This window comes from Maylandia zebra, linkage group LG8, assembly GCF_041146795.1.
Source record: "Maylandia zebra isolate NMK-2024a linkage group LG8, Mzebra_GT3a, whole genome shotgun sequence".
Taxonomy (NCBI): Eukaryota; Metazoa; Chordata; class Actinopteri; order Cichliformes; family Cichlidae; genus Maylandia; species Maylandia zebra.
Genome location: NC_135174.1, coordinates 23,489,731 through 23,509,261, shown reverse-complemented (window position 1 = coordinate 23,509,261; position 19,531 = coordinate 23,489,731). Strand labels below are relative to the sequence as shown.

Sequence of the window (19,531 nt, the reverse complement as noted above, 5' to 3'; positions counted from 1 at the left end):
AATATTGACGAAACCTTTCTTGCTTTAAAAAAAATTAAAGCAAAGCTGTTCAAGACAAACTGGAAAACACGGAAAGATTTAATGCGATTCTACAAAGTTGCAGTCGAATCTTTTTTCACTGACCTCATTGAAAAACATCCTCATAATCCTTGTAAAACCGCTGCTACACACACGCTGGGTTTTAGTAAGACTTTGCCAAGCAAGACTTCCTCAGATTTTGTTAACAAAGTGTCAAACATTCACAGGCAGATCACCCATCCAACTCAAGATGTAACAGCTGAGATGAAAGCCTGTGTCTCTCTTGAGTCTTTTGATTCGGTTTCCACTGAAACTCTCACTGAGACTGTGATTTAAATGAAGCCCTCTTTTTTCCTGTTGGCATACTACTCAAAAGATTTCTAACATAAGTATATGATTCTTTTCTCCCACTTATGTGGAAAATCATTTAAAATGTTACTGCCCGTAACTCCTTCAGCAAGCAATTGTTCAACTACACCTTAACAACACACCTGTAGAGTTCATCAGAGGTATAGAGCACTATATTAACCCAGCTTAACTATAAGCTTCTGGAATAGCATTTCTCTTTGAAGAACTCAGTCCAACCTCTGCTACAGTTGATGACTGACGATATTTGGGCTGACTGGGACCCAATGAATGTAAAAACAAAGAATTACCAGTTTGTTCGTTTTTACCTGATTTTTGTTTCTAAGAAAAATGAGAGCCACATATGAGGATATTCGTTTAACATTTCGATAGAACAGTAGCAGTATAATGTCCTCGTAAGTAGATATCAGGCCTTTATAGAGCAAAACTGAGTATTTTGGTCTAAATAACCCAAAATGTGATGTCCACATTTTGGACGCCAGGTCCTGGGAGGTTAAGGCAAAAAACAGCTTGTAGAATTCTATTGGCATTAAAATTCAATATTTGGTGTGATCACCTTTATTTCTCAACATAGCCTAAAGTTGGGAAGTTAGGCAGGCTTTCTTATAATTTCTCTATGTGGTCTTTAAGAATTGTTTTTCAGGCTTCTTGAAGGAATTTTTAAAGCTCTTCTTTGGATCTTGACTGTCTTTTGATTAATTCTCTATCAAGATGATCCCACACTGTTTCAGTATTATTTTTATAATCTTATGTCAGGTCTTTGACTTTCAGGTATTGTTAATCTGCTGCAGATAGTTCTTTTAGGCTTGCCACTTCTTTCGTTTTCCACTAGCGTCCTGAGTTTCTTAAGGACACACTACATAGTTTGCTGAGATATGATACATTTTTTGGCATAAAATAGCATTCTTGCACTCAGAACATTATTTTCAAAGAGTTACTACCCAGTCAAACTGTTTTCTTTGGCATTTTTCATATATTCAACTAAGGAAATTGGAACAAATGGGTTTGTGCACAAGGCCCTTCTTTAAAATTGGTCTTGCCTAAGTTATCTGTAATGAGTAGACACCAGACTGGCTCATCCCTTGCATTAGGGGCCTTTTTTATGCTTCGCAGGTCAGTGTGGATTAAAAAACATCCATTGCTCTGAAAATGAAATTTTACAAGGACTTGAGTGAACATGAGTGAAAAAGCAGCCAATGTTCAAACAAAGACTTTGAAATACCATTAGAAAGCTTGGAGAACAACAACTCAAGAACACCTTAACAAGTAAGACTGGCTCCTTGGAAGCAAGATATAAAGAAATGAGATGTGAAAAAGTACTCGTGTCCAGTACCTTCATTTTTCCACACAGTGTAGGACATTATGGCAATTTCTTCATCCAACTCTCGCCCTATGACAGCTGGGATAGGCTCCAGCGCCCCCCGCGACCCTGAAAGGGATAAGCGGAAGCGTATGGATGGATGGATATTAGTAATACACTAGTCCCACATTGCATTACGTAGGTGGAAAATCCTCACTGGGACATTAGCTTATTTAAGTTCTTTAAAAATATTACAGTAAGCTCTGTGGTGACCATATGAACATGGCATGCTAGCCAGGGCTCACATACTTGTTCATTTAGTTTAGTTTGTATGGTTTGGTTGTACATTTGTGAAATAACTCTAAAAATAAAAGTTTCATTTTTAAAGAAATTGTAGAAATGCAAAACTTTGACACAAGCCCACTAACTCTTGGTGAGTGCACTCAAGAATAAAAGCTACATATCCCAAGAAATGTCTTTGTATCCTGGTAAAGAAATAAAAAGAATTTTAGCTGAATGCACGCTAAAATGAAAAAAAGTGTGCTGCCACTCGTCTAAAAAATAAAATACAGTGAGTAAATGTGATGAATAAAATGAGTGAGCCATAAAAAGTACAGCTACACACAAACAAATACAAATGACGCAGTAATAAGAAGCCTACTGCCAAAGGCGAGAACCAAAGCATTCTAATTAAACAGCATGTATACAGAGGAACCTTGACAAAGCAAGAGAGCAGAAAATACTCATGAAAAGAAAGACGGGGTTAGGAATGAACACAGTATGCATTCTTGAACACCACAAACAAAGAACTATAAAAGCACATTCCTCGTGTCCTTTTGTGTACGTCTGTGGTTGTTTCTGCACATCTGTGTTTGGCTGTCCATGCTACGGTAAGTGCTGCTTCTGGAAGATGTCTACTTTACTATTCTGCACTGGGAAGAGGAAATAAAACTGAATTCTGCTTTCCTCCTAATTGAGTGAGAGTACAGTTAGCAAATTAAAACAATTACATCTGCGGGCCAGTGGCCACTGGACCGTGAACTGCACAACAACAATATGGAAGCAGATTTCAGCAAGAAGGAACAGCCTCATTAATACATACTGAGGGAGTGGGGGGTTCAGTGTAATCAAGTTGGAGCTTATTCAGCTGAAAACATCTAAGATTTTGCCAAAGATATGCAGCTACAGCTGGGTAGCGTACAGGCAGAGAGACCTAGATTAGCTGTGATTGAGTGTGTGCGTCTGTGTCTCGGTGTGTGTATGTGGGAGTGAATGCATGTGTGTCTCTTTGTGCCTGCGTGTCTCTGTATGTGCTCTCCTGAGCACAAATATACGCCAAATCAATTCAAATTAGGTCATCTCTTCACTCAGTCTAATGTTCCATAAAAGATGTAAGGGGCCCCATCCGTATCGCTGTCTGTTTCTGACATTACTTATCTCTAGGTGTCTTCTGCAGTCTCTCAGGCAATACAGGCCATTTCTACGGCAAACTTAATGGACTGTTACATAAGCCACCTAAAGCCTGTCCTGCCATTCGTGACACTAAGTGTGAGAAGTGACTATAAGAGGGAAATTTTAAGGAAAAATGCCGGAGGAAATTACAAGCCTTAAAAGGGTTCTAATCTAGAATCCTCCTGTGATGGGCCAGGGCTGTCGACTCCCAGCGAATGGGTCAGATCTAACTGGCTTCTTGATATGAAAAAAATTGCACAAGTAGGTAATGAATGAGTGGCTGGTATAGCTGCCATACTAGAGAGAAGACAGCAGTGGAAGAGATAAGTAAAGCATGTGGGAAAAGAGCACTTTTGTGTCACTCTCCTGAAAGTGTGCTGAACTACGACATCAGAAAAGACAACAGAAGAAAAAAACGACCGTAGCAAGAAATGTAAACATTAAAAATACAGTTATGACACTGACGCAGTGCAGAAACAGAAGTGGGTGGAAAAATGTTCCAGGTGACACCAAGTATGGTCGGTTCAAACACTGGTCACCCAGTTCTTCATAGAAGTGGGCTAAGGGTTTAAGTTCTGTGCTGGTTAAGTCCATATCACTCCAAACCACTCAGCCTCTCCTGCAAGCTTTGCAGAACTTCCAAAGTGATAGAACCGAAGTTGAACGCTCTATTCTTCCCTCATTCTTTTGTCCCATCTTCCCCTCAATGCCATACTGCAGAATCCCAGTGTGTAGACTGCACATACATCTAAACCTCAAAGACTAGTAAGGTGGTAGGTTAAAATAATGCTCCACTGGGAAGGATTGAGTCTGCAGTGTGAGGTACCTGTCATCTCGAAGTTTAAAACATCAAACACAGATGTCAAAATCTGTGTTTAAAAAAAAAAAAAACTCAGTAAAAAGACTAAGGTGGTGACAGTATGCCTGTAAAATAACAGTAAAAAAAAATTATGTTTGGGTGAATATGAAAGAAAATATGACAGCTTAATTTAGAAGTATAAACACCCACGCAGTATAGATCAGTACTACTAAAAGATTACTGTATTTCTCAGCACTTAATGAGAAATCTCTCATTAGAGTAGGTGAAATACTCAAGTACGGTATATAAGGCGTTCACACAGCTTGCACTAATGAAACACAACTTAATGAATAGCTTTTTGTGACAAATGTGGCTAAACCAAAGGGAGTTGGTTTTAAATATCACCGTACTTTGAGAAATACAGACCACTGTGTGCCAAGGTTTTTATATTCATTTTCACTGAATGTTATCCCTAAAGTACAACAAGGTTGCCAAAGTAACCACCACCCATACCCTCAGCATACTTCCCCCCACACATACACACAAAAAAGGTGTGCGAACAATTGATTTGCACAGTCTCTTTTGTTGCACCTGTCATCCCACTAGATGAAACTCAGTATTAAAACACCTTTCTGGTGAAGCATACAATATTCTGCTGGCAAACCTTGGCTTCTGGCATTCATCTGTACGCTACTTTGACACGTAGGATTGTTGAAGACCGAAACAATATTAAGCAGCTTCTTTTGATGTAGTGGCAGTTTTTATTTGGAGCCCAGATGGAACTAAAAGTGAAAAGTCTTTACACTTTACACTTCTGATTTTTACCATTTGTTTCAAAATTTTATAGACAGGCAAAAAAGAAATTACATGCATTTAAAAGTCTACATGAGCTTTCCTTACAAGGACCCACAACTGGCTCTATGTACTGTAGCTCCAGTTTCTACTTGCCATCGGTATAGTTTTACAGTTCACAGTTTAAACAAAGTTAATAATAATAAAGTACACTGTGAACACCCCTATAACAGTAGCAGAAATAACACGCTCAATGCAGGCATTAGTGACTTATCAAACCTTACATTTATCTAGAGGTTAAAAACTCCCATACTTATTTTTTCTGTGATCATCTGTACGTCAAATGATTTCCCAGAAACACAATATTCTAAACACTCTTTAGTGTTAGTCTCAACAAATGTTGAGTCCGCTGGTTTGGAACAAAGTACCCAGCAGTCCAAAACATATCTTTGTTTGGTTTATTTGAAGGAGATTTGTTGACTAAGAACTCAGAGCAGTAATGGCCTCACACCTGGAAGCTGCCCAGCTCGACAATCTGCTGGCTGTCTGATCTATCGGCTGCTGAGCAGCTCCACTGAAGCAGTTGGGGGTTAAGTACCTTGCTCAAGGGTAACTTGGGGGGTCATGAGGGCCAGTACTTTTTTGCCCACAAGTCACCAGTCTGCTCAAGTCAGAACAGAACTGATCCATAAATCCATATTTTAGCCTTAGCGTGTGCCTATAATGTATTTCTACAGGAAATGTCACTTTAACTGCCTGTAAAACGCAAAGACGGAGGAGAAAAAGGGCCCATGGTTGAGGATAATGGAAAATTTGTGCTCCGTCTATTTATTATTTTCAGGGAGATTTTCTGTGTGTACAATGTGTCTGTGTGTTTGTGTGGATGGTTATGAAGCGTGTTTAATTAAATTTCACACACTGCGAAGTGTCAGATTGAGAAGAGCCCCCCACCCCCACACACACGCGTACCCCCTCATGTGCATAGACACACACATACAACCATGGTGATGGTAGTGGGATGCAGATGAGATATGATTTGAGTGGGTGGAAGTAAACACTAATAAGTGAATGGCTTGTTTTTTAATTGGCAGTCTGGAGTGAAACAGTTTCAAGTAGGCCAGTGGTACAACTTATAGATGTGAGGACTCACACACATTTAAAATACTGTGCAAACTTGCTAAAAGAAAGAAGTTCAGACCTGATGAATCTTTGCACCGTTGCACAGATGGTCAATCTTCTACAGCATAGTCACAGAAGATGAATAGACCTAATGCTTGGAGGGACAGAAAGGCTGAGGCTGATGTATTGATGGACAGTAAAAACAGAAAGAGTGGAGAGAGGTCACTGTTTCTGACACCTGCTGTATACACAAGGGTGCTCAGATGAAACTATCCAAAACCACCCGAGTCCACCTGAAGCGCGCGTTCTCACACATACATGAATGCAAAGGGGTGAATCTCCATACACAGAATTGACCAAAGAGTCATTTCTGGTTATGGCTAAAGCTTGTGTGACAGTCTGTGATATCACTCTGTCACACTACAGTGCTCACATTTGATAGTGAGGAGCAACAAAAAGGCTTTTCTGGTTATGTCCCTTCCCTCTGGTTGGAAGAATTATAAGCAAACCTTATAAAGTTGGTTAATATTTCATTTTAACTTGACTCATTCACTTCAATTTTTAATTAGAAAAACACTTGAAATTACATACTGGTTGAGATTTATGTGTAAATCAAGGCACCACCAGGAAAAACTTTATTTCATTTCATTTATATTTATAGCATTTTCATTGTTTTTTTATTTTTATTTTCAAGAACTTCATTTTCTTGAGCGTATACGAATGCAAAATGCATTTTAATGAATGTCATGATAAGTTTAGGCTTTTAATGATTTCTTCGAGCTGTTCCTTTTGCAGGGTGGAATTATTTATTAATGCAAACAGGTATACATATGTATTTACAAATATAAACATACACTCAGATCTTTTAATAAATGGTTCCACGGGTTCTTCAATGTCTTTTAACTTGATAAGGCCAAGGCCTTCCTGTTAGTTGTCACAGTTAACTACAACTGACATTCTCTCTTAACCAGCATTAAAATATTTTGTTTAACAACATTAACTGGATTCGTCAATACTCAGGACAATGGGAAAAACCAGAACTCAGAGAAGATCTAAGAAGGAGAATTGGAGATTTATACAAGTTGAAAAGGTTATTTCTCAACAACTGCAGATTTCAACATCAACAGTTCTCATAACTGTACATAAGTGCAAGTTACTCTAATGTGTCACCACACTTTGCCAAGGTCTGGAAGAAGGTCTGTCATCCTCAGATGAGAGGAAATTGGTTAGGATGTGGAAATTGCTGGAACGCCAATGTCCCCGTCCACGGTGAAGTTTTACTTTGCCATGGACCGAAAAGACTGACTGCAAATTGCAACTGTCCACGTGGACAAGCTGAATGCCTTATGGAGGAACGTTTTATGGTTAGACAAGCCAAAAACTGAGCTATTTGGCACAATTACAAGGTATGTGAAACTTTGTAAAAGTGACACAATTGGGTCAGGACAATTATCCCAAACACATTTTGAAATGGATAAAGCAGACTAACATGGTCAAAATGGTCTACCAAAGCCCTGACCTCATTTCTTTTGAAGGTTTGTTGACTACACTTAAAGGTTGGATCTGTACCAGAGATCTAATCAATGTAAATCAGTTCTACAAATTTTGCCAAGAAGAGTGGTCAAATATCCAGCTGCAAAAAACAAATGACAAGGTGCTCAGTGCAGAATATACTAAAAAAACTTAATTAGTGAGAAATCTGAATGTTGGATTATGACAGGCTGTTTTTAGCTTCCAAGTTTTAAAAAATAAAAATGAATTTCTGGATAATTTCTGTCCCCTGTGTGGTATTCTTTATTTGAGTGTCTCTTGCCAATGGCAATATTTGAAATTACTATAGATCAAGGTAGTTTAAATGAACAAAATGAGAAAAAAAAAAGGGTTAGCAGTGAATTTTCCCTGGTACTGAAATTTATCCCAAACCTCTCTGTCCAGTCGCAATGATATGCACCCTTCACAGTAGCATCGCACATTAAGAGTAACTGTCATTAACATATCAGGATCCATTTTGTCACCACATGAGGTGATTTGTGAGTTAAATAAAAACTGTTCATTTATTATGACTGCACAACCCATTAAAAAAAATATATGGGAAACTCGTGATTTTTTGTTTTTTGTTTTATACCATTTGGGACAGACCATTTCAGGTAGGTAACAGCAGAACACCGTCAAAGCAGACTGCTACTGTTAATACCATATGGGCCAGTGGTGGGAATATGCAGCAAAGTGTACGTCTGCTGAGACGTACACAATCCCTCAGCTGGTTTGCATGAGTTTTTCCTTGTGTATAGCAGGGAGATGCAGAGAGGTGGAGTGTGGTGTTATTGCGCAGACAACTACGCACACCAGAGACCCCCCAAAGGCCCTACAATGCAGGTACTGTACTGTAAGTAAATAATCAGGATCCCCTTGTGTGTGCAATTGAGATAGTGTCTGTGTTTGTATATTCCTTCATGGTGTCACTGTGAAGTCTCCAGAGTAGCCCGTGTTTGTGTAGAGATTGTGTATTTGTATATTTGTCAGGGAGAGGGAGAAAGAGAAAATGTGTGTCGACAAGTGTGCTGCCTCATACATGTTTGATTGGAGGATTTGGTCTTTTCTCCATAAACAAGGCTCCTTCAGTCTGAGCAGGGCAGCCCATTTGAGCATTCATAGGTAAGCCAGCAAAATCGACTGATCAAAATTCATACTGCATACACAGTGGCCAGTGACTCTCCTCTCCTTTCTTTTTTTTCTTTTCTTTCCCTTCTGCAGTTTAATTCACTTTAACTCATTTCAAGCCAGCTCAATTGTTTTATTGCCAGCTCCTTTTCCTTCGCTCTCCTCCTCTCTGTTGTTTTGTTCTTTTGTCATCTTTTATCCTCTTCTCTTCACTCATCTCCTCTATTCTGCTCTCCTCTCTTTAACACGCTTCCACTCAAGTCTTTTCAATCCAATTCTTTTCATTCTCCACTTCTATTTTCCCTTCCATCTTCTTTTTTCCCCTCTCTTCTGCTAGTGTTATATTCCCCTCCTCTCTTCTCCTCCTCTGTGCCCCTCTCCCCTGTGATTCCTTTCGTCTTCTGCCACACATGTAATATTAAAGAAATGCACACACACTGGGCTAAAACAGACCTCGCTTAGACAAGCATGAAATAAGCAATTCTGAATACAAAACAATAATCCACAGGAAAATCTGCAGGCACCTCAGACGTTCTATTGCTGCCTGCTAAATGACCAGCCCCAACAATTCTCATCGCCAGCAACCCTCTCCAGTCTGCTTAATTCTTATTTTCTTTTTTTCCCCACTTTATATGACTGTTACACAGAGTCATATAAAAAGCAGACAGCAGGAGTTGGGATGTCAGTGAAAGGAGCTCCTTAGTTGACTTCCCTTAAATGAAGTGACACTTTCAACTTGGGTGTCTTGTAAGTGCGAGCGGCTTAATGTCAGACAATGTTGTCTGTAACTGGGAGGGATATGCTGGGGAGGAGAAGAAAGACCAGACATCTACTGTCATTTAGTCACAAGGAGGAGACATGAGAAAGAAGTAATTAGTGAGAAGTGGTTTAAGAAATGGAAGCAAGGGAGAAGAAAAATACCAGTGGGAAATAGAAAAAGATAGACTCTAAGAAGAAGACATGAGAAGTGAATAGAAGGATGAGAAAGGAATGAAACTGCAGGCAAAGGGGTGGAGAAAATGACATAAAAGGAATAAGTGGGGGGGAAATAGTTCAAAGAAAATCCTCGTTTATTACAACTCAGGTCCCATTTTAGAAAATTTACCTATCAGTTACCGGAACAGTATACTTGCTCATGTAATTGCTGAGGTGTGGAAACGATAAAATTGTTGCTTAGTATGATTAGAGACCGATTAGAGAAAAGTGACACTGAACACAGGAAGGCTGTATTATATTGTTTTTGGAGAGTTTCCCCCATTAAACACTGTCCCTACTGAGAGCAACATAGGTGTCTGGCTTTTTACGCTGGTCGTGGGATCTGCTACTTCTAAAAATTAGAGTCAGAACTACCATTGTGAAAGAAATAAAAACAAGATAAAAGGAAACAGAAATAGGAAAAGGAGAAAAATTATTGCAACAAGGACATTAAGAGGCGCCCAACCCTTCAGGTGGCAGTGAGGTGAAGTGTGAGTGATGCAAAGACCTGATGTGTGGTTCCTCTTGAGTGCACTAAGGCAGGCAGGGGTCCTGTCCCAGTGGCTAGTAATATGGCAGCTCGATGTTGTTTTCACTTTGAGAGATGAAGCTCAACTGCACTGACATACAGTAACAGCACTTTGCAACTGGATGTGTGTGTCGTGTGTGCGTGCCACGCAAGCATACCTGCTAGTCAGAGCTAAGGGGAAGCCCTGTCATGCCTTTCCCCATTGTTAGCATATGGCTGTGCGCTAAGTGAGTTGTCTTTTGCCTTATTAAATATTCACAATTACAAACAGAGTGAAACCCTCACCCTGGTTGGAATTCATGTTTAATTGATGTCTCTCTCTCTCTCTACTTCTCGCCCTGTTCTGTTTCTGTTTTAAGTTCATCTTGTCTTACACTTGAGGGGCCTAATTCAATAATAAATGTTAAACTACTGTCATCGCCAAGTTTAAGCTTAGGTATGTAATCAGAGGACTGCTAACTTTTTTTAAACAAAGAAGAAGAAGATTGTCTTTAGTTCAGGAGTATAAAAGGTTATGAGGAAAGAACTCAGGTGATGTCACGTGAGCGTGATATTAGAACGGGGGTAAAAAAATTAGAAACCGTAAAGAGAAAACCTTCATAGGTTGAGCAAAATAAAAAAAAAATCTACATTGATGATTGATTATATGACCTTAAATATATAAAATGCTATTTTTGTGAGTCTTTCGAATCAACTGAATTCATAAAAAATACGCAGCGAGCAGTTTACCATTCTCCAATATTCGTTGTTTTTAAACATTTCGGCAAAAATTAGCTTTCAACTCAAAAGAAACACATAATCACACTTTAAAACGTCTGCTGATGGGAGTCAACCTTGTAAGCATTTAAGTATTTGATTAACAGATTTTCAAAAGTGTTGCTTCAACAGTACTTCACAGAGCGCAGAGTAACAGCTGCACCGCTACCGTTTATTGGGAAAACTTTTTTCCCCCGAAACTTTCTGAAAACAACCAGCTTCGTCACAATCACTGAACAACTTGGTGCAGTCTGTGCCACAGATGCAGCGCATCTCCAAATAACAGCAGCATCAAATGATAAAGATGTATTTTTCAACTGGAATAAATATCGCTTTCACTCAATGCGCAGCTGGGTATTACTTGGTGGGAGACATGGTCTGTCCCTGCAGACGACTTATTATGTAGGCTCACAACGTGTTATCTCTGAATATGTTTCCAATGTGAATGTGGCAGCATTATTTAAACCTCCTGCTGTTTTACTGTCATGATGAATTCACCAGCACAAACTGTTTGCCTGTAACTTATCATTATGGACATACTGTCATCTAAAGCACCAGGGTCAACCTGGTCCTCTGTCAGAGCTAAATGATCCTCTACCTAGTAAGCTTTGTGCATATATCTTAAGCAGAAACTCAGAAGTTTTAGCGTCATTAAGAAGAATGCCTAGTTGTACGATAACATACTTTTGGAATACTACAACAGATGTTATACCAAGATGATCATCTATTTTATCCTTCGCATCCATTCTCCTCCTCAGCTACCTCCCACTTGGATAAAAGCCCACGAAGCAGCCGTATGCAGTCCAATCAACTAGTCACAAACACATACACCCTCGCATACACATATACACAGGGGTACGCGGGTCACTGGAGCCCTTTCATGTGTCATGTTTTAAGAGAACAAAAGCCTAAATCCATACAGTGTCTCCCAGCTGTTTCATCATTTTCTCTGTTTGTGTCACTGTCTCTGTGATGAAAAGAAAAAACACAACTGACACATCACAATATACTTTGGTTGAGAGGCAGGTGGTTTCAATTCTATTACATAGTGTGACTCTGCCTTTTGTTTCGGCGTGATAACTAGGATGACAAGCGAACATCAAAGAACTGGTCTTAAGAGGCATTTTAAAGTTTAACGTAGGTGTCAAACAATTGTTAGAAAATGGGAGCCACAGCATACGAGGAGGAAAAGTTTTAGTAAAGTGTAAGTTAGGTAAGATAAGCGATTCACAATGTTGACTGCAAATGACCACTGAATGCATTACTTCTGCTTACTGAATAGAAACAGAAGAAATACAGTAATTCTGTTTTATCTCTCATGCAGTAATTCACTGGACTAATTCGCTACTGCTAAATTTTTCTAAAAATAACTTTATTATTTAAATATTACTCAGAGCAGCTAATTAGGTTTAAAAGTGGAACAAGGAAAACTGGAGGTGGGCTGATTTTTGTTACTGGTCAACACTTTCCCTTCATAGAAACTGTATGTGTGTAATTACAGCAGCTGAATGGGAATGTAGCTGCTGTAATTACCTAAACATGCTGAAAGTGATTCAGTGGAAAGAATTCTGATTTAAATAGGGAAGGGCAACTAGTCTTTAAATTATGTTTGAAATTAATCAGACAGTGTATGCATATTTCATTTTTTTAAAATCTTTGTCCATTTTCAAAAAAATGTAAAATACTTGACAAACGACAGATAAAAAGTGGTGCATCATGCAAAAACAGCTCTAGAGCCCAACACTTTTTTTTACTTTCCATGGCTATTTAAATGTTAAACGTAGATTAATGTGTAAAAAAAGACTTAAATAATCTTCCTTTGACTATTTTCTATGATGTTTTTTAACTTGATGATGTCAGAAGGTGTCATTCTTTGAATTATTGTGGTTTACTTGTGCACATAGAAAAAGAGTAACATGTTCATAAATGGTAAAACTTGTAGCAAGATATCAGGTAGGTTTATAAGAAACCATCAATCGATCCCAGTCCACACATCGATGGAAAAGTCTCCAGCATAACTAAGGGGGCAGATTTCGCTGACTGAATGACTAACTGATTTGGGCCAAAACAGCATGTTGTTGATTTCCAGTTTATGCTTCAGAAACAGTTTGAAACCAAATTTTTCAAACACAGTTTTGGCAGAAAGGAGTTACAATAAGAACTGGAAATATTTGAAAGCCCAGTTATCTTGATTGCATCTATGCTTGGCTGTTTTTGTGCAGAGACAGGATTCTCCAGCTGTGTGACTGGCTAGTACATGTGCAGGGGATCAACCTTTGAAGAATTCTTCATTCCTAGTGAATTAAGAATAGTCTTTTGGTTTTTAATGCCCATTCCTAGAACAAGAAAAGCATCCTCTTAACAGCTGCCATTGTATAAGAGGACAAGCTAATTTTTTCTTCAAACTGTATATTGTACATGTCAAATTAACTTAGATGGAGTCTAGTTTATTTATAAGGCAAAATGTTACAAATCTGTGAATGGCAGTCTGCGCAGCATATAACATCCCATCTCCGTAGACCATTGAATTGAGAAAAGCCTTGTCATTCTTTTCTCATTTCATACAATTACATGACAACTACTCCCTCACTCCACCATACACACATATTGCCTTTGTGGGTATAGGCTACAGCTCGTAATCAGATTTCGGCATTAACAGGATTAGACCAGAGCAGAGGTTTTTCCCTGAGATAGGGAATGAAAACTGTCTATTATACCACAGACGAGAAAATGGCAAACACAGATATAAGATAGAAGTGACATGCTCTATCATATCAGATCACAGCAAATGATATCAAGCAATCAAAGATCAGAATAACACAACTTTCTTTTCTACGGCAACAAAAGAGGAAGATCCCAACTTGACATCAATATTGTGAAAAAAATAAACACCTTCAAAACAGGCTGTATGTGTTCTGCAGATGTCTCCTATCATTTCAGATAGTCCTCGGTGCCTGAGGAGGTAAAACGAACCGTCTCCGGACATTCATTCAGGCATTGTGATGGACGGACACCCGCCGGATCAAGACCCCAAAGGAAAAAGTAATGTACAGACAGAAAGGAGAGGCTGTAAAAATTTCTGTTTCCTGCAGGGCAAGGGGGTTATGAGGTAGTGTGGAAGGGTGCCAAATCAGATACCACCACATCAAAACAAGCCTTAGGGGTGATACGGGCAAGGAATGACATGGATTCTTTAGGAAAACAAAGGCAGTGTTATCCAGGCCCAGATACACAGACATTCAGACACACAGCACACACTATCATATTTTCATTATACATTGCAATCATGAAAAACTGGCACATGAGCAACCCTATCTCATTCTCTTTTCTTTTGTCTTTCCACACACAAAATCACCCACATACTCTGAGAAATGCCCAATGGTCTGCAGACATCAAATTTTCAACCCACCCTCACCACGCTTCAGTCAGAAATCACATTACCTCTGCCACCCCAATAAGCAGTAAGCACAATGTAGCAGCTACATCCACCTTGTCAAACCTCTGAGCACACCATTATGTTATTTCTCAGTGCAGTGTTATGCCTGCGAAAGCAAACAATAAAAAAAAAAAGAAGCACCCATCCATCCAGAGAGAGGATAGGACATGGTTTCCGGTATTTCTTTTCATCTGGGACAGTAATGAGCTAGTTTAAAAGAATTGAAAAGGTGAGGCAGAAGTGCAGTCACAAGGGAATGAGAAGAGGAATAGACAGAATAAGTGTACGGTATTTAATCATTAGGGAAAGAAGATGGGCCCGCAGTGGTGGCAGCATTACAATTGGCAGCTTCAGTCATTCATTTAGAATGACATTCATTAGTCTGCCCTATAATCTGCCTCCTACATGTTGGATAGGATGAAGAGCAAGGCAGAGTACAGGCCCTATGAATCACAGGTGTGGACACTATCATACCTGGGCCTCCTCTTTGATTGGTCCCCAAACAAGAAACCTTATCAGGGTCTATGAGGCTGCTAAATAATGAGGCTGTCAGATCCTCCGCAGCACGGCTTTGTGCTTTGTCACATACATACAACTGATAGTATGTACAGGAGAAATGAATGAACAAAAATATCCACAATACAAAAGCACGATACGAAAAAAAATGGCATACATGCGTTTCAAAACAGTAGCTCTTAGCTGATCCAAGGTTTCCAAGACAATACGGATACATCAACTAAGCTGGTCTAAGATAGTAATGTCACACGTCATGAGGTTGCACTATTCAACCACCACAGTGTCAATGTGACTCACATATGGCAATGAATGACTTGCAGTAGCCTGATTAGTTATGTGAGTGGACAGATAAGATAAATAACTGAGCACAGAAGTTACTTTAAATTTTTGCTTTATAGTTCTAGTCAACCGAGGGATGTTCTAGTTTATTCATGTGAAAACTATATTGGTGATAACACGTTTTTTTCCTCAATCACTAAGTGCCTCATCCTCATTCATTTGCTATCCTCTGTTATCTGTTAGTTGTTTTAATTCATTTATTAATTAATAGGTAAGTAGGGAGTTATCATCAGCCCTGTTTGCTGATGTTGTCTCTATTAATTTTGTTTTTCCCAAATTAGTTTAGACAGAAAGTTTGAATCCGATGGCCCATTGTGCAGTTCATGGTTCATGTACTTATTACTCTTTTATTTTTGCCACGACACTCATTTTCCTTATTTGTCTCATATCTTTCGAAGCAATTAGATATCCACTGTTAAAAGTCTGTTGAACTGTAGCAGTGCTGCGGTATCTTATTTACTGTAACAAGCTGATGTACCTAAAATAATTAAAACAAATACATAAACAATACGTTTTTAAAAATCCAGATGTTACTCAGTATGCCACCACGCTTACAATCAATTTTCTGAAACCCTGCGGATTTACTAATGATTCATCAATCTTATTTTAATAATGTATTAAAACCAGTCCCAGATACATTTACATTTATATTAAAAAAAAAACAGTTTGATAAGTCATCATCAAGCAAACTTATTAAAATATGCACTGCTTCTATCTTATTTATTATGTCGACCTCACAGGTTTCATAGCATTATAATTGAGGGTTTTAGCTATTTGCCTGGTAATTGGACAAAACAGGCAATATCATTTTGAGCTCTGGGAGTATGTAATGGAACCCTGTAATAGACTATCCAAGGTGTAGTCTTGCTCTTGAAGGAAAGGCTCCAGACCCCCCACAACCCTGAACTGGACAAGCATTTACTAATGAGTGAATGAATGTTCTGACATTTCAAAGACTGACCAATAAAATGAATAAATATAAGGAGTTATCAGTATAACTGCAAAAATAATAGAATAAAACACACTCACACACACACATGTGCTTCCACATGTGTGCTTTTTTCCCTTCCCTCATATCTCCATTGTTTTCCTATGTACTGAACACCCTCTATTTACCTTTGAAAAAGCTACCACCGAGACTAAAAACAAATACTGAGGGAGCACCATGCAGACTCTCAAGCCAACTTGGCACAGCAACTCAATTTTCTATTATATTTTTTGGTCTTTAATTAGGGTTATTAGACTCTCTGTGGGTCTGTCCATTCTTCTCTCTCCATGTGAGGTGATTAAGTGGCCACTCACGAATGGCACACTGCTGAGACAAATGAAAAAAAGTGGAGAAGGGATGGTGGACAAGTGCTATTTGTTTTCTTGTGTTTGTTTTTGTCTGTGGCCTGTATGTACTCACAATTTAATGGCTTGTTTCCCTGACACGGTGCAGTATAAGAATGCGCAGTCACTCAGACCTAAACATGAAAAGAAGAGTTATTTACAAAATGCCACAAAGCAGTTTTGTCAATAACACAACACTCAAGGGAGGCAAACTACACTTTAATGCCCAGTGCCTTTCTAGCTAATTGGGCCAACACTTGGGTATCCTCCTAGGTTCCTTGGAGGATTGTAAATACCTGTGAATCTATAAGTCCAGTGGATCACCCCATATTTGTGTTTGTAGCCACAATAAAAACAATGTACTGTATTAGGGCTGCCACAAACGATTATTTTGTTAGTCGACTAGTCTTATTTTTGGGATTAGTCGACTAATTAGATCGTGCATCCATTGAACGTAAAACGTACAGCTTATTGCACAAGCATTAATCTGATCTTATATAACTATAATTAGCTTAAAGCTTGAAGTGTTTAAGGTATGTGCTAACTAAAAATAAAGACAAGATGATAGTTTATTAAATTTTAATGACTTTTGCAGATTGTTTCGGTGGAGTTTAATAAACTCAGCTGTCTGCTCCTTGCTATCTAAAATATAACGGGACACCGGAGTATATTCTCGAGCATCTCACACTTCTGATAATCAGCTGTCTGCTTGACGTTTATTCAGCTGTGTAAAAACTATAACTTTAATCTCAGCCAAACCGATTTACTCAGGAACAAATAAAATACTGAAAAAAAGCCAAACAATAACATTTTTAAGTTATCTAAGTGACTTATATTACATGTTTATCCTGAGTAGCAAAAGACAGCGGTGGGTTTGAAAACGATTTGCCGGGAGTCCGGTGTTCTCACCGGCTCTAGTGAGCCTTGAACCCCGGCTCGCTATCGAGCTGGTGAGACGTCTGTTACCCACGTTTTGAAAATATGTGGTGTCTTGATAAACTGAGCAGATATTTGAATTTTACACAGCTGACATATTTTTAACATATTTTAACATTTTCTCGCCAGAAAATATGTTAAACGTTTATTTTGTGACCCAGAAAGAATAATAAGAGTAATATTAACACTAACTAGCTGCCGCCATTGTTGACAACTGAGCAGGGCCGAGCTACGAATTCTGGGACACAGCTTCTTCTTCTTCGGGGTTTAAAGGCAGCTGGCATCCCTGTACATGCACTGCTGCCATCTTCTGTTTCAGTCCGTTATTGCACTCTTAAATCCTACAACTTATTCCTGCGTCTTTTGTGATCTTACAAAGCTTTAAATGACGCGTCGACTATTAAATTAGTCGTCGACGTAATCGTGACTAGTTGACTAATCGTGGCAGCCCTATACTGTATAGAAAAGCTGTCTGGAAAAGGAGTCATAACTTTTTGTCTAGGGTGGCTGAGTTTAGGGAGTTTAACTTAAAAACAAATACAATGCAATTTGCCTGACTGGACTAGCAGATGCACTTGCTGCCGACATAAATTACTGAAAATCAGTAAGCTATGACTAAAAAAAAGAAAAAGAAAAAGAAAAAATAAATCAAAATAGGTCTGCATCTAGTCTCTAAGTCTCCCAAAATTGGTTTTAATCCTTTTATCAGATGATACCTGATCTACATTTGGGAATTAGTAAATGCTGCTTTTGGACTTGGGCAAAGATGCTGCCCAAGCAATAAAAAATACAATTTGACAAAAACAAATGCTGCCAGCTAATAATAATCATAAAATTTAATTTAAAAACTGCATAAGTCCTTAAAAAGGAGCTTCTCGTAAGTGACTCCAAATAAAGCATTTCTTTACTGCCAAGGTTTACATAAAAACATTTCCTGCTCTTTTTCTTAGTGCCTGAAATGTTTGACTTGAGTGTTTAGGGAGGAAATTGAACGAAGCTGGAGATGGAGGGAAATGTTTCCATCAGTATGAATTACCTGCCTGTGTGCACTGATCTTCAGACAGAACAATAAACTGATTGATGTTGTGGGCTTATCAATTTGTTCTAAGCAGGGGGAAAGCATCTTAGCTTACCGTAGTAAAAAAAACCAAAAAAAAAAACCAACTCAAATGTAAAAGCCTGATTTTTTTTTCCATATAAAGAAAAAATGGCTAGACGTGTTAACCTTAACACAGGAAGACACTGCTTAGTTACTCTAAATCATTAAGCCTAAGGATACACTAACACCAATACAAAGAGAACCGTAATTCTATTCTATAATGCATACATTTCATAGATTATCGCCTCAAGGCATAAAACCCTGCAAGGATGTCAGCGTTTTAGCATATGGCTTAAAAAAAAACAAAACAAAACAAGACACCACACCAGGGAATCTAAGCAAAGCGCTCTTCTGGGAGAGCATTTTTCTTCGACTTTAATTGCAGGGAATTAATTGGTTGAAATTTTTGTCACCGACAAAAGCAGCCCCTGTTTCATTAACAGCATCATTAATAAAAGATGGCATTTCTTGTCTTTAATTAGAAATAGTGAAGATGGAATTGAGTGAAAAGGAGAGACACGGAGAGACAATGAGCACACGAGAGAAATAGGAAAATAGAAAAATAAAGGGAGTATTGGAAGACAAGTATAGAAAGAAATAGAAGTAGACAAAAGCAGAACAGGTGTCAGTAACTCATGGCCCTGCTGGTGGTTGTAGTTTAAGCTCATTATTTCACACTGAATGTGGAGGATTAGTTAATCACTCGATATTCTGCCAGGGAATTTGCTAAAGGAAAACTTCTGTGCATATTTTTTATTAATATTAAAACACTTTAGAGTCCTTTAGAGTGAATGTTTTTGAAAAAAAAAATGTTTTCATGGACACGTGTGCTGCCGGGTAACTTTGGTTGGCTCATCTCCTCTCACTGTAAAAGTGAGAGGAGATGAGCCTTCAATGCTTCCCTTCCTGCAAATACTTCATTAGACAGTCTAATCTTTCTCTCTGTAAAAGAAACAAACTTCTAATTGAGTCATGATAAAAGCCATCTGTTTGTCTTCCACACCCTCTCTCTCTCTTTTCTTCTCCTTTCTATATTTCCTCACAGTGTTCGATCTACCGTCTGGCGAAGTGGAAAAAAAAAAGTGAAGACACTATGAACATGAAGT

The 19,531-nt window shown here is 38.6% G+C and overlaps 1 protein-coding gene across 6 annotated transcripts in view; it reads right to left on the bottom strand.

Moving 5' to 3' along the window:
* sdk2b (sidekick cell adhesion molecule 2b) overlaps positions 1 to 19,531 on the bottom strand; it is a 282,756-nt gene that overhangs the window by 201,522 nt on the left and 61,703 nt on the right. For 5 of the 6 annotated variants that reach the window (XM_076887659.1, XM_076887661.1, XM_004556690.6 and 2 more), the window contains exon 2: positions 1,718 to 1,813. The exons of the other annotated variant lie outside the window; for it this stretch is intronic. In XM_076887659.1, the coding sequence (XP_076743774.1) occupies positions 1,718 to 1,813 (96 nt within the window). The remainder of the gene's footprint in view (positions 1 to 1,717; positions 1,814 to 19,531) is intronic. 6 annotated transcript variants of the gene reach the window in all.